This window comes from Myotis myotis, unplaced genomic scaffold (genome assembly GCF_014108235.1).
Source record: "Myotis myotis isolate mMyoMyo1 unplaced genomic scaffold, mMyoMyo1.p scaffold_m19_p_2, whole genome shotgun sequence".
NCBI classification, from domain to species: Eukaryota; Metazoa; Chordata; class Mammalia; order Chiroptera; family Vespertilionidae; genus Myotis; species Myotis myotis.
The window spans coordinates 162,714,925-162,729,032 of record NW_023416324.1 but is presented as its reverse complement, the minus strand read 5'-3'; the positions used below and the strand labels follow the sequence as shown (position 1 = coordinate 162,729,032).

General features: G+C 38.7%; 1 protein-coding gene and 1 pseudogene across 7 annotated transcripts in view; one reads left to right on the top strand and one right to left on the bottom strand.

Annotated features, from left to right (window-relative positions):
* Window positions 1–14,108, bottom strand: part of RUBCN (rubicon autophagy regulator) — a 67,183-nt gene that overhangs the window by 31,205 nt on the left and 21,870 nt on the right. For all 7 annotated transcript variants that reach the window (XM_036349870.1, XM_036349864.1, XM_036349866.1 and 4 more), the window contains exon 2: window positions 8,738–8,891. In XM_036349870.1, coding sequence (XP_036205763.1) covers window positions 8,738–8,776 — 39 coding nt within the window. In that variant the 5' untranslated portion in view covers window positions 8,777–8,891. The remainder of the gene's footprint in view (window positions 1–8,737; window positions 8,892–14,108) is intronic.
* Window positions 503–3,109, top strand: LOC118677589 (annotated as a pseudogene).

Genomic DNA, 14,108 nt, shown 5'->3' with positions numbered 1-14,108 from the left:
ATGTCCACAAGTACTTTTGTCTTCTGGACTGAGTGTAGGTCCTTTGGCATCTCTACTTCCCTACCTTTACTTCAAAAACCTCCCTAACAGGTTCTAGCAGTTAGGGTATCAAGGTCTGGGGAAGAAAGCACGCAAGAGATAGCACCAACACTTAGAGGCCTTTGGGCCATTACCTGACTTGAACTTTTCATTTATAAAGTGAGAACGATACCTGTTGGTAAAGTGTCTATGTGTGTAATAAGTATTAAATAGTTGAAAGGCAAATAAATAGATAAATAGTGGTACAGTCAGACAATGAAATGTTATTCAGCACTAAAAAGAAATGAGCTATCATGCCACAAAAAGGCATGGAGGAAATTTAAATGCATGTTACTAAATGAAAGAATTCAATCTGAAAAGACTACATACCTTATAATTTCAACTATATGACATTCTAGAAAAGGCAAAACACTATGGAAACAGTAAAAAGACAGTGGCTACCAGGTTTTGGAGTGGGGGTAGGATGGAGAGGATGAATAGGTGAAACACAGAGGACTTTTAGGGCAGTGAAACTACTCCATATGCCACTAAAAGGGTAGTGACATGTCATTAAAAATTTGTCCAAACCATAGACTGTTTAAGAGTGAACCCTAATGTAAACTGTGCACTTTGGATAATAATGATGTATCAATGCAGGTTCATCCGTTGTAACAAATGTGCCACTCTGGTGGGGAATGCTGAGAATGGGAGAGGCTATACATGAGAGAAGGCAGGGAGTTTATGGGAAATCTCTGTACCTTCTGCTCAATTTGGCTAAGAACTTAAAACTGCTCTAAAAAATAAAGTCTATTAAAAAAATGTTAGGTTCACTTAATAAACCACTTTTGGGGGAAATCAGTAGAAAAGAAAAATTGGCTAGTAAAAAGTAGATAAATTTAGGCATTCTACACAAACTATAGGCCAAAATAAATTCCAGCTGAATTAAAGAGCTAAATAAAAAAGAGGAAGAGGAGAAGGAGGAGGAGGAGGAGGAGAACTTGAAGAAAAGGAAGAGGAGGAGGAGGAAGAGGAGAAGAAGAAGGAAGAGGAGGGGGGAAAAAAAACCCTATACATCCCACAAGAGAAAAAAGAAGTAAGAATATTGGATTTTTTAATTAAAAAATGTCTTCAATGTATAAAAGCACAAGTATACATATCAAAAAGGAAGAGATAGAGGCATAAATTTTAAATTTCTGTAAATAAAATTTTAAATGAATGTTCAGTATTTTTATAATAGCAAAAAATACGAAATGTAAACAACTTGAACATTTATCAGTATGGTACTGATTAAAAAATTAGGGTAGTACATTCACGCATGTAATATTATATACACATTAAAAATTATGCTGCCTGGCCAGCATGGCTCAGTGGTTGAGCATCGACCTATGAATCAGGAGGTCACTGTTTGATTCCTGGTCAGAGCACATGCCTGGGTTGTGGGCTCAATCCCCAGTAGGGGGCATGCAGGAGGCAGGTGATCAATGATTCTTTCTCATCATTGATGTTTCGATCTCTCTCTCCCTCTCCCTTCCTCTCTGAAATCAATAAAATATATTGATTTGGTTTTTGCCCTATAGCCAAAGACTATTGAATAAATGCAATTTTAGATGTTTTGAATTAAAACAAAATGTTTGAGTGATATATCTTACCACCGTTTAATAAATCAATCAGCTAATGATTCAGATCACGAAGTATAAGAAGGCTTTTCCTGTTATAAAAAAATGATATAGGCCTGGCTGGGTGGTTAGAGGTCTCGCATAAATTATTTTTCTTTCTCTCTCCCCCTTCCTCCCTCCCCTTCACTCTCTCTCTCTAAAAAAAAAAGAAAAAGAAAAAAAATCAATAGAGAAAATATCCTTAGGGGCAGATTTAAAAAGAGTGTCAAAAGACAAACTAGGAAAAAAGTATTTATAACTCACATTACAGACAAAGGACTAATTTTCTTTTTTATTAAATTAAATGTATTGGGGTGACATTGGTTAACACAGTATATAAGTTTCAAGTGTATAATTCTATCATATATCATCTGTATTTTTCACAGTATGCTCACCACTAATTTTCTTAATAAACTAAAAATCTAAGGAAAATGGGGGGAAATAGAAAAAATCCACAGAAAAAAAAAATTGAAGGGCTCTTATAAACATCTTTCATAGTAAGAGAAACGTAACTTTTCACCAATTACATTGGCAATAGTTAGTTTAGTAACACCCTGTATTGGCAACAGTATAAAGAATTACTGGTAGATGCTCATGCATTGGTGAGGGTATAAAAAGACATAACTTGCTATAAGGTAATTTGGCAACAACTATCAAAACTGAAAAGCACATAGCCTTGTGAAAACTCGGGTGAACCTAAGAACAGTGGGCACGGGTTTGGTGGCTGGAGAGGCTGCACTGCTGTATTCTGACCAAGATTATGAGGTGCCTGGTGTGCGGGAAGGACTGCGGGGCTGGTGGAGAAACAAACTCACAGACATCAACCTACAAAGAACTACCTGACAGACCCGTGTTATTCTGCTTTTGAAACCAACAGAATGAGAAATAAATTTGAAAGACTGGCTGTTCGTCAACCAATTGCATTGCTTAGTATAAAACTACATGAACTTCCAGCCCCTTCCTCGGGTCAGAAAAATGTCGTTGCTTCATGGAAAGAATGTGTAAACAATTCTGTAGCCCAGTTAGAGCATCAAGCGATTCTAATTGAGAATCCAGAACTAATGTCACAGCATGGATGCAATGCCTGGGAAATATATAATGAAAATCTAGTTCACATGATTGAACATGCACAGAAAGAGCTCCAGAAGTTAAGGAAACATATTCAAGATTTAAACTGGCAGCAAAGGAACATGCAACTCACAGCTGGATCTAAATTAAGAGAAATGTAGTCAAATTGGGTATCCCTGGTCAGTAAGAATTATGAGATTGAAAGGACTATTGTGCACTTAGAAAATGAAGTCTTTCAAATAAAGCAGCAACATGGAGAGGCCAACAAAGAAAACATCCTACAAGACTTCTGGAAAGACAAATTAATTTGGTGGGTAGAAAGGAAAGCAAGTTGGGCTTTCACAGAAGGTCATGCACCTGAACTATGAAGGATAACAGCATCTTATGGGAATCACCAGTGGTTAAGTGTTTAGAAACCATAGAATATTGACTATTATATTCTACTAGAGGCCCAGTGCATGAAATTCGTGCACGGGGGGGGGGGGGGATTCCCTCAGCCCAGCCTGCACCCTCTCCAATCTGGGACCCCTCAGGAGATGTCCGACTGCTGAGTTAGGCCCGATCCCTGGGATCGGGCCTAACTCAGCAGTCGGACATCCCTCTCACAATCCGGGACCGCTGGCTCCTAACTGCTCACCTGTCTGCCTGCCTGATTGCCCCTAACTGCCCCCCCTGCCAGCCTGATCACCCCTAACCGCCTCTGCCTGCTGGCCTCATTGCCCCCAACTGCCTCCCCTGCAGGCCTGGTCGCCCCCAACTACCCCCCTCTGCCGGCCTGGTCGCCCCACATAGCCTGCTGTTCAGTCGTTTGGTCGTCTCCCACTAACCCCCCTGCTGGCCTTGTTGCTCCATGCAGCCTGCTGTTCAGTCGTCCGTCTGGTTGTTTCGGTCGTGACAGCCCCTGGCTTTTTATATATTAGGATTTGTATATGAACAAAACCACAAATTTCAACTTGGTGGTAAAAACAAGAAAAGCACATGCCCTTTAGCCTAACAATTCTATGTCTAGGAATATAGTAAAGGACCAACTGACCTATATACAAGGTTCTTCACTGTAGCATTATTATTAATAGCAAATGACTGAAAGCAATTTGAATGTCCACTACCAGGAGACCGGTTAAATAAATTATGGTATACATATACAATGAAACATTACAAAGTGACAGCTGTCAGAAAGAATGAAGCTCTTTAACAATTTTATTTATTTTTAATATATTGTTATTGATTTCAGAGAGGAAAGGCGAGGGAGAGAAAGATAGAAGCATCAATGATGACAGAGAATCATTAATCGGCTGCCTCCTGCACACCCGCACTGGGGATTGAGCCTGCAACCTGGGCATGTGCCCTGACCAGGAATCGAACCATAATCTCCTGGTTCATAGGTCTATGCTCAACCGCTGAGCCATGCCAGTCGAATTAACTATTTTAAATAAATTATAAGATATATCACATGAGAAAAGCAAGGTACAGAATAGTGGTTATAGTGTCCTTTTATTTATGTGAAAAGTCAGGTGTAGCAAAGAAAATTATGTATTCATATTTACTTTTATAAGCATAAAAATTCTCTGGAAGGAAATTGGTAAATAGTAGTTACCTATGGGATCAGAAGGAAACGAAGCATTTTACTGGATATGGTTTTATACTTTTTGTTTTTTTAACCATATAAATGTGTTGTCCATTTAAAGAACTAAATATTGCCTGGCTGGTGCGGCTCTGTGGTTGAGTGTCAATTGACTCATGAACCAGAAAATCGCGGTTCAATTCCTGGTCAGGGCACATGCCTGGGTTTTCAGGCTCGATCCCTAGTGTGGGGTGTGCAGGAGGCAGTCAATCAATGATTCTCTCTCATCATTGATGTTTCTATCTCTCTCTCCCTTTCCCTTCCTCTCTCTAAAATCAATAAAAATATACTTTTTAAAAAAAATAAATAATAATTAAATATTTTAGAACAAGTTATGGAGTGATATATACAGTACAATCTTAATATTTTAAAAAGCACAGAAATATGGAGTGCTATATACAGTACAATCTTAATATTTTAAAAAGCATATAAATGCACAGAAAAAAATAATAAATTCTACCAAAATATTAAAGAGTGATTGTTATTGCTATGGGAGGACTAAAAGACAGCCTAGATGAAGGCTGTCAAAAACAATGAGATTTTCTAAGAAAATGGTCATTTACAGCTTTCCTAAGGCGCTGATTAAAAAAATATGTAATACACATTCCATAACACATCCTTATGAAAGCACAAAAGAAATGACCCACATGAATCATTATACCCCTCCCCCTCTCCAAGGGCAAATAGCTTCTTGATGACACAGCACCCAAACCTTTGAAAGCCTTAGTCTTTAGGGAGGAAATGAAAGGGAAAAACAAGTCCTTGACACAGACTTCAATGTTTAGGTCTTTACAAGGCAGAACAGAGCAGTGGCGAAATGAAAATGAACCTCTGGTTTTTATTCTTCCCACTAGGGCCTATAGTGAGTGAGAGTGAGTGAGTGAGTGAGTGAGTGAGTGTGTGTGTGTGTGTGTGTGTGTGTATGGTTTATTTGAGAATTTCTTTGACTTCCCTATTTCATCATGGCACATTTTCTCTTCCTGGCACTGATGGTAAAATTGTCCTGTAATATGGTTAACTGATTACTCTAGATGACATTGTAAAATTAGTAATAGAATCCTTTTGCTACCAAGACACAGGTACTTTAGCTACTAGAAGGCAGGGCCACTAATCTGGTAGCTATTTTGGTCATCAGTCTGGGAAACTTGTACTGAGTTTTGTAAAAGATATTGGCATGATTCCCAAGTTTCTAACTTGGAATACCTAGTAGCTGGCAATGCCACAAATTAGTATTAAAAATAGCAGGAGGAAGGGCAAACTCATGGGAGAATGTAAGTTTGTTTTGGGTCATACTGTGCTTAGCCTGTAGGACAGCCAGCCAGATAATATATAGCCGACAGCTAGTCTTGTAGACCTGGAGTTCAGCAGAGATGTGTGAGCCTAAACAATGCAAGTAGATAAGACTGCTTCAGGAAAATGAACAAAATAAGAAGAGATAAGGACATAAGACAGAACCCCATTAAAAGCTAAAATCCAGGAGGAAGAGATTCCAGGGAAAGAAACTAAGAAGGAGTGGTCACAGAAGTCAGAGGTCTCCATGACATAATAAAATAATAATGCCTGATGGTGGTCAATAGTGAAGAACATAAGACAGCGCTCAAAGGAGAAATATGTTAATTGGATTTGATAACATGGATGTCATTTTTACTTAAATTTTAGTACCAAGATCATCAGTGGTAAGGGAAGAAGGCAGATTGCAGTGGGTTAACTTATTTGTTTTGTAAATTCCAATGTTCATAATTATTTTTGCCATAGGACTACAAGACAGTTAACTTGAAAGTTAAAAAAAAAAAAAAGGAACACTTATTAACTACCTCCTATGTGCCGTGAACGTCAGTAGGCAAATTTGTATGCTTTTACATTTAATCTTTCCATCAAATGTTATGATATAAATAACATTATCCTAATTTTTACAGATGACAAAAGCAATTACCTAATAGTTAAGACTAATAATTTCTCATGTTTTTCTAAAGCTTTTCACGTATTATCTCATTTAATGCTCACAACAATCCTATGAGGTGGGTACCAGTGTTATCTCATCATTTTACAAATGAGGAAACAGAGGCACAGAGAGTTATATAACTTACCACATAGTGGTAAAGCTAAGATTAAAATATGAGAAGTCTGACTCAAAAGTCTATAACTATAACTATGATGTCATTTTTTTCCCCCAAGGACCTGAGCAATGAGTCTGGATGTAAAATCCAGGTTCTGACTAATTCTAAAGACTTTTGTCAGATTGCTACACAATGTTGCCTCCAGATTCCTAGAATGGTGTTTTAATAATGAAGATCATTAAGAACAATTCTTTTTTTTTTTTTTTAATTTTTTTTAAAAATATATTTTATTGATTTTTTACAGAGAGGAAGGGAGAGAGATAGAGAGTTAGAAACATCGATGAGAGAGAAGCATCGATCAGCTGCCTCCTGCACATCTCCTACTGGGGATGTGCCCGCAACCCAGGTACATGCCCTTGACCAGAATTGAACCTGGGACCCTTCAGTCCTCAGGCTGACGCTCTATCCACTGAGCCAAACCGGTTTTGGCAATTCTTTAAAGGATAAAAAAATTCCCATCTTTAAAACTAATTAAAACAGAAAGCCTCATTTTCAGAACTTACTCTGAATAAAGAAAATCTAACCTAAGCCAACTTTCCCACTAAATTATAAAAATCCAATAGGGCCCTAGCTGGTTTGGCTCAGTGGATAGAGCATCGGCCTGCAGACTGAAGGGTCCCAGGTTCGATTCCAGTCAAGGGCACATGTCTGGGATGTGGGCTTGATCCCCAGTATGGGGCATGCAGGAGGCAGCCGATCAATGATTCCCTCTCATCATTGATGTTTCTATCTCTCTCTCCCCTCTTCCTTCCTCTCTGAAATCAATAAAAATATTTTTTAAAATAAAAATCAGCCGAAACCAGTTTGGCTCAGTGGATAGAGCGTCGGCCTGCGGACTGAGAGGTCCCAGGTTCGATTCCGGTCAAGGGCATGTAAGGGCATGTACCTGGGTTGCGGGCACATCCCCAGTAGATGTGCAGGAGGCAGCTGATCGATGTTTCTCTCTCATCGATGTTTCTGACTCTCTATCTCTCCCTTCCTCTCTGTAAAAAATCAATAAAATATATTTAAAAAAAAAAGAAAAAAATCTAATAGGAACATTGGTTTAAAGAGGTAATATACACAGACTTTTAGAAGGGAGGGTAGCAAAGTAAATCCTATCAACTATAAATACCTTAATATCAATTCACTGATTAGATCTTTTCCAATGTGACTGCTAGTTGAGAATAAATTCTGATTAAAAAAAAAAAAGGTAACCTTGGCTCAGGGGAAAGAGCTCCAGGGGAAAATACTGGGCTCTGATAGGAAAGAGCATGAGTATTTGGGAATACACAATTATGCACATAGTTGTGAGGTTTGGTTTTTATTTTTTTATCTTTATAAAGACTTTTTTATTGGCCCTTGGCTGGGTAGCTCAGTTGGTTAGAGTGTTGTCCTGATACGTCAAGGTTGCAGATTCGATCCCCAGTCAGGGTACATACAAGAGACAACCAATGAATGCATAAATAAGTGGAATAACACATCAATGTTTCTCTCTCCCTCAAGTCAATAAATTAAAAAAATGTTTTTTAAATAAATAAATTTTTTTTTATTTGATTTACAGAGAGAAAGGAAGGGGGAGAGAGAGAGAGAAACATCCACGTGAAAGCAAAACATCGCTCGGCTGCCTTCTGCATGCCCCCTATTAGGGGTAGAGCCTGCAACACAGGCATGTGCCCTGACCAGGAATCAAACAGGCAACTTTTCGGTGCATGGGAGGACACCCAACCAACTGAGCCACACTGGCCAGGACAAGGTTTGATACTTAAAAAGTAGAAGGATACCAGACCAATGAATCACTTGACAAATTTATCCAGACCAAACCTTACTTAAAACACTGCAAATGAAGTAACTGCCAAAGATAAGCAAAAACCATTAAATATTAGCTTCTACTCATTTTCAATACTCACAGTTTATTAGAATGTTTGCGGATATTAAGGAAAATAAACTCAACATCAAAAAGTTTATATTTTTAAAAGTAAGCTATAATTACAACTGCTACTCATAAGTATCAACCAGTTGTCTACAAAATGATATTCATAGGACATTCTAAAAATGACAATAGTCCATAAATATTTCTCAGATGTTTCCTAGGATAATCCTAAGAGGAAAGTCCCAATGACTGTCCTGACCTTAATCCTCGTCATCATATTGTACAGTCCTTCCCTCAAGGGCTCACCGACTAGAGACCATCATCTTCTCCCTGCTAACAACTTAATGCAACTGTTTCTTTCCAACAACTAATTCACCCAATTGGACAAAAAAGAGGGTCTCCGTACCTTGTCATGGATGAGCCCATGATAGAGGATGCTCTGCATGTCCCTGCAAAGCCGTTCCAGGCCACCATACTTGGACCAGACGTTGGGGCTGTTGGCTGACACCAAACCCTCCACAGTAGTCTTCAAATTACCCAGCAACTGCCAGTGCTCCCTCCTGCAAGAGCATCACCGATACCAATGGTTAGTTAACTTGCTGTACCTAATGCCAATCACGTCAAAGAAGGTCTAAGGCAAGAAACCTTCTGCCCCACATCCTATCATTCTCTCCCCTATTCATTTTTTACTTCGTCATAAGATCCAATTCTGAGAGGATTGAAGATGTAAAGAACACTAAGATTTAAAAAAAGGAACAACTCACATTTACATGGCATATTATGCTTTGCAAGGTGACCTTCACCCACTATCATTCAATCCTCACAAAAGTAGCCGATAACCTATGATTCTGGGAGTATGACCCATCAAGATCCTCTTCTGGACCATGGACAATATATAAAGAGATGTGGATATTTGCTCAACACCAGAAATCTTGTGCCAAACAAAAAAGCAGGAAAAAATATTTCCAGCACTAAATACACATACCTAGATACAAATATTATGGGTAAGTACATAAATTGCCCGTGATTTTTAAAAAATATGTTTTTATTAAGTTCAGAGATAGGATGGGTTAGAGAAAGGAAGGGAGAGAGAGAGAAACATCAATGATGATAGAGAATCATTGATCAGCTGCCTCCTGCACACCCACTACTGGGGATTGAGCCTGCAACCTGGGCACATGCCCTGACCAGTAATGGAACCCTGACCTCCTGGTTCATGGGTTGATACTCAATTACTAAGCCACATGGGCCGGGCTGCCCATGATTTTTCCCCTGTATTTTTTAAAGCTAAAATTGAGATAAAAATGTTTTAAGTTTGCACTGAGTCATTTTGGGACATGCCCCCAAATCAGTCAACTATTCTCACATGCCAGGGCTGTGGGCTCAATCCCCTGTAGGGAGTGTGCAGGAGGCAGCTGATCAATGATTCTCTATCATCATTGATGTTTCTCTCTCTCTCCCTTCCCTCTCCCTCTCCATTCCTCTCTGAAATCAATAAAAATATATATATATTTTAAAAAGAAATAAAGCACTTTAGTGGAAAAGTTTAAAAATCGATGCCAGATGATCTTCAAGGTTCCTCTTAAATCCCCAACATTTTCTCAACAGAGTTTCCAACCCATAAAAACTCAAAATCAACTGCAATTGAATGAAAAAAGTTGGATGCACAGAAACAAGCTGGTTAAGAAAATCATAAGGAGATGAGGCGTCAAATTCTTTCTTTTGGGTCCCCAATTGTTATGCTGGGCACTTTACCTTTCCCCTTAATTTCTTTTTAGCATATGACTCTTTCCTCTTTTTAAGAACAGTACTGCTGCCCTCACCGGTTTGGCTCAGTGGATAGAGCGTCGGCCTGCGGACTGAAGGGTCCCAGGTTCGATTCCTGTCAAGGGCATGCACCTTAGTTGCGGGCACATCCCCAGTGGGAGGTGTGCAGGAGGCAGCTGATCGATGTTTCTCTCTCATTGATGTTTCTAGCTCTCTGTCCCTCTCCCTTCCTCTCTGTGAAAAATCGGTAAAGTATGTTTTAAAAAAAAAAAAGAACAGTACTGAGAATGGTAATAATTTCTTTAAGGAATTTTTTACCATAACTATTTACATTATTTAAATATCTACAGATATGGGAGAATTCTGAATTGGAATTCTCTCTATCAGTACTCAAAATGAACCTCTCTTACACATTTTTGTACATTTTCTGAGCATCTTTAAAAAGTAGATGGGTACAGTAAAGGCAGACATATAAAATAAAAATGAGTGAAGTTCGATATGGTATATGAGTATCATCTAGAGAGAAAAACACAGATGGATCTCGCTCTGGTCTTCTGATCTGAAAGCCTTGAGATGAAGAATTTATTCAAACTGAGAGACACAGGGCTTTCTTAATCTTATACCATTAAACATCTGAGTCACCAGACTCCCATGTTCTATTTCTTTCTCCACCCCTATTTTTATTGAGATATAATTGATGTATAAATTTATATTAGTTTCAGCACAAAATAATGATTTGACATATGTAAATATTGCAAACTGATTACTACAATAAGTTTAGTAAATGTTCATCACCTCACATAGTTGTAATTTTTTTATGAGAATTTTAAGACAATCTGTTAGCAACTTTCAAATACAAATACAGTAGTGTTAACTATAGTCACCATGCTGTATATTACATCCTCAGAACTTATTTATTATTTTTTCTTTTTTCTCCCCTCTCCTCAGAACTCATTTATCTTATGACTGTACCTGTGGACCACCTTTACCCATTTTCCCCATCCCTCCACCCCCACCTCTGGCAACGAACAATCTGTTCTCTGTTGCTATGAGTTCGGGATTTTCAGATTCACATATAAGTGAGATCATACAGTATTTGTCTTTTACTGTCTGACTTATTTCACTTAGCATAATGCCCTCAAGGTCCATCCATGCTGTTGCAAACGGCAAGATTTTCTTCTTTATGGCTTAATAATATTCCATGGTATGTATGTATCAATATCACTTTTACTTTTGTTGTTGTTGTTGTTGTTAATCCTCACCCAAGGATATTTTTCCAATGACTTTTAGAGAGAGTGGAAGGGAGGAGAGGACACACAGAGAGAGAAACATCAATGTGAGAGACACACATCAATTGGATGACTCCCGCACAGGCCTCAACAGGGGCTGGGGATTGAACCCGCAACCGAGGTATATGCCCTTGACCAAAATTGAACCTGGGGCCCTTCAGTTCAAGGGTGGACACTCTACCCACTGAGCCAATCTAGCTAGGGCTATCACATTTACTTTATCCATTAATCTGTCAGTGGGCACATAGGTTGCTTGCACATCTTGGCTACTGTAAATAATGCTTCAATTGCCCTCACCTGTTTGGCTCAGTGGATAGAGCGTCAGCCTGAAGACTCAAGGGTCCCAGGTTCGATTCCGGTCAAGGGCATGTACCTTGGTTGCGGACACATCCCCAGTAGGGGGTGTGCAGGAGGCAGCTGATTGATGTTTCTCTCTCATTGATGTTTCTAACTCTCTATCCCTCTCCCTTCCTCTCTGTAAGAAATCAATAAAATATATTTTAAAATAAATAAATAAATAAATAAACACAGGGGTGCAGATATCTTTTTTTAAATCAATGAATATCTTGAGATAGTGATTTGTTACCTTTAGCTGTATACCCAGAAGGAGAATTGCTGGATCATATAGTTATATTTTAAATATTTTGGGGAATCTCCATACTTTTTCCATTGTGGCTGCACCAATTTATAATCCCACCAGTGGTGCACAAGAATCCCCTTTTCTCCACATCCTCACCAACACTTGTTATCTCTTGTCTTTTTGATGCTAGCCCTTCTAACAGGTGTGAGGTGACATCTCATTGTGTGTGTTTTTTAAAATATGTTTTTATTGGTTTGAAAGAGAGAAAGAGAGAGAGAGAGACATCGATTGGCTACCTTCCATAAGCCCCCTACTGGGGATCAAGCCTGCAACCCAGCCAAGTACCCTGACTGGGTATCAAACTGGTGTCCTCTTGGTGCATGGTATGACACTCATCCAACTGAGCCACCCCAGCCAGGGCTCATTGTGGTTTTGATATGCATTTCCCTGGTGATCGGTGATAAGGAAAACTTTTCATGCACCTATTTGCAATTTCCCTGTTCTATTTCTATACCAACTCTGAGAGATACCTCAAGATAACTAAGATGTACACAGGACTGAGGTGGTCATAAAAATGTCACTTATTATTGTACTGTGGGAAACTGCCATTACAGAGGCCAGCTGACTGCCAACTGTCACTTAGGTCACTCTCCATCTCCTGTGCTTCCTCAGAGCTAACCTGACCAGTTCTGACTGATACAGTTTTTACATTCCAACAAGTTACAATCAAGTCTTGCAGGCCTGACAGCCAGTCTGGTTCCTCAAGTTACTATACATATCGGTGTTCTGATTCATTCTATATTGATCTTTTTTTTTTTTTAAATATATTTTATTAATTTTTTACAGAGATGAAGGGAGAGAGATAGAGAGTTAGAAACATCAATGAGAGAGAAACATCGATCAGCTGCCTCCTGCACACCTCCCACTGGGGATGTGCCCGCAACCAAGGTACATGCCCTTGACCGGAATCGAACCTGGGACCTTTCAGTCCGCAGGCCGACGCTCTATCCACTGAGCCAAACCGGTTTCGGCGATTCTATATTGATCTTACAAGCTTAACTGTCAAAGAACATCATGATAAATCCTGAAAGCAGACACCAAGTACCTTATCATCCTAGGACTTAGATTCCAAAATGATGCAAAGAGCACTGAAACCCTAGAAACCTTGTGCATTCAGATCTACTGACAACTTCTCTGGACAAAACTAAAGAATGTTTTTTTCCCCACAATAAAGTGTCCCTAAGACACCAAAGCTACAAAAGAATGTGTCTCTTGCTCTAAGATACACCAAAACATTTATATTTGGTGCACGCTCACGTAGAAGAAAAGTAAACCTAAAAATATTTTTTATTTATATAGCTAGTCTGTTTAGTGTTTTTACCTTTTTAGGGTCCTTTAATCTAATTATATAGTTATCATTTTCAGAGTTGAAATACTAAATTCAACTGAAGCCCATACACAGTGGTTGGATTAATCCATTTATACTTGAATCTAACGTGCAAATAAGCAGATCACCAAGATAAATCAAATACCCCTCCCCATTTATTAACCACAGCATTTCCTAGGTTAAACCCATTTGATAGTAATTCTTTGGATGGTATCATCCTATATTCACATGTAACCTTTATCTGGGCACAGGTCAGGACTTTGAAGTTATTAGGTTCAAAGCACCCGTTGCAGAGACACTTCTGCAAATATACAGAGTGTTCTCCTTTATTCATTATAAATTAAAAGCAGTCTTTCTAAGCTGCTCACCCTGTGCCAAGGAAGAACCAGGCCTAAATGACAAGGGCCAGCATAATCCATCTCTACCTGAATCATTTTCATTAACAAACAGTAAAGCCAATCTCAGAATAAAGTCCTACCTGTTTTCTTTTGGGAGGATTTTGACTACATTCCTCCTTTAAAGAGGAACAGGAATTGCTTAAGCAACTCAAAAAGGATATTCAAGGAAAAACAGTTTTCCTAAACGCCAACTCAGTCTTAAGGGTGCCAAATCACAATCAGCAGTGACACTCAAGAAACAAAGAAGTTATAAGCAAATGTTATTTTTTAAAGTGTTACACTAAATAAGTAAAATAAATAGTAAATAAGTAATTATGATGCAATTTTATTTTATTTTTAAATACATTTTATTGGTT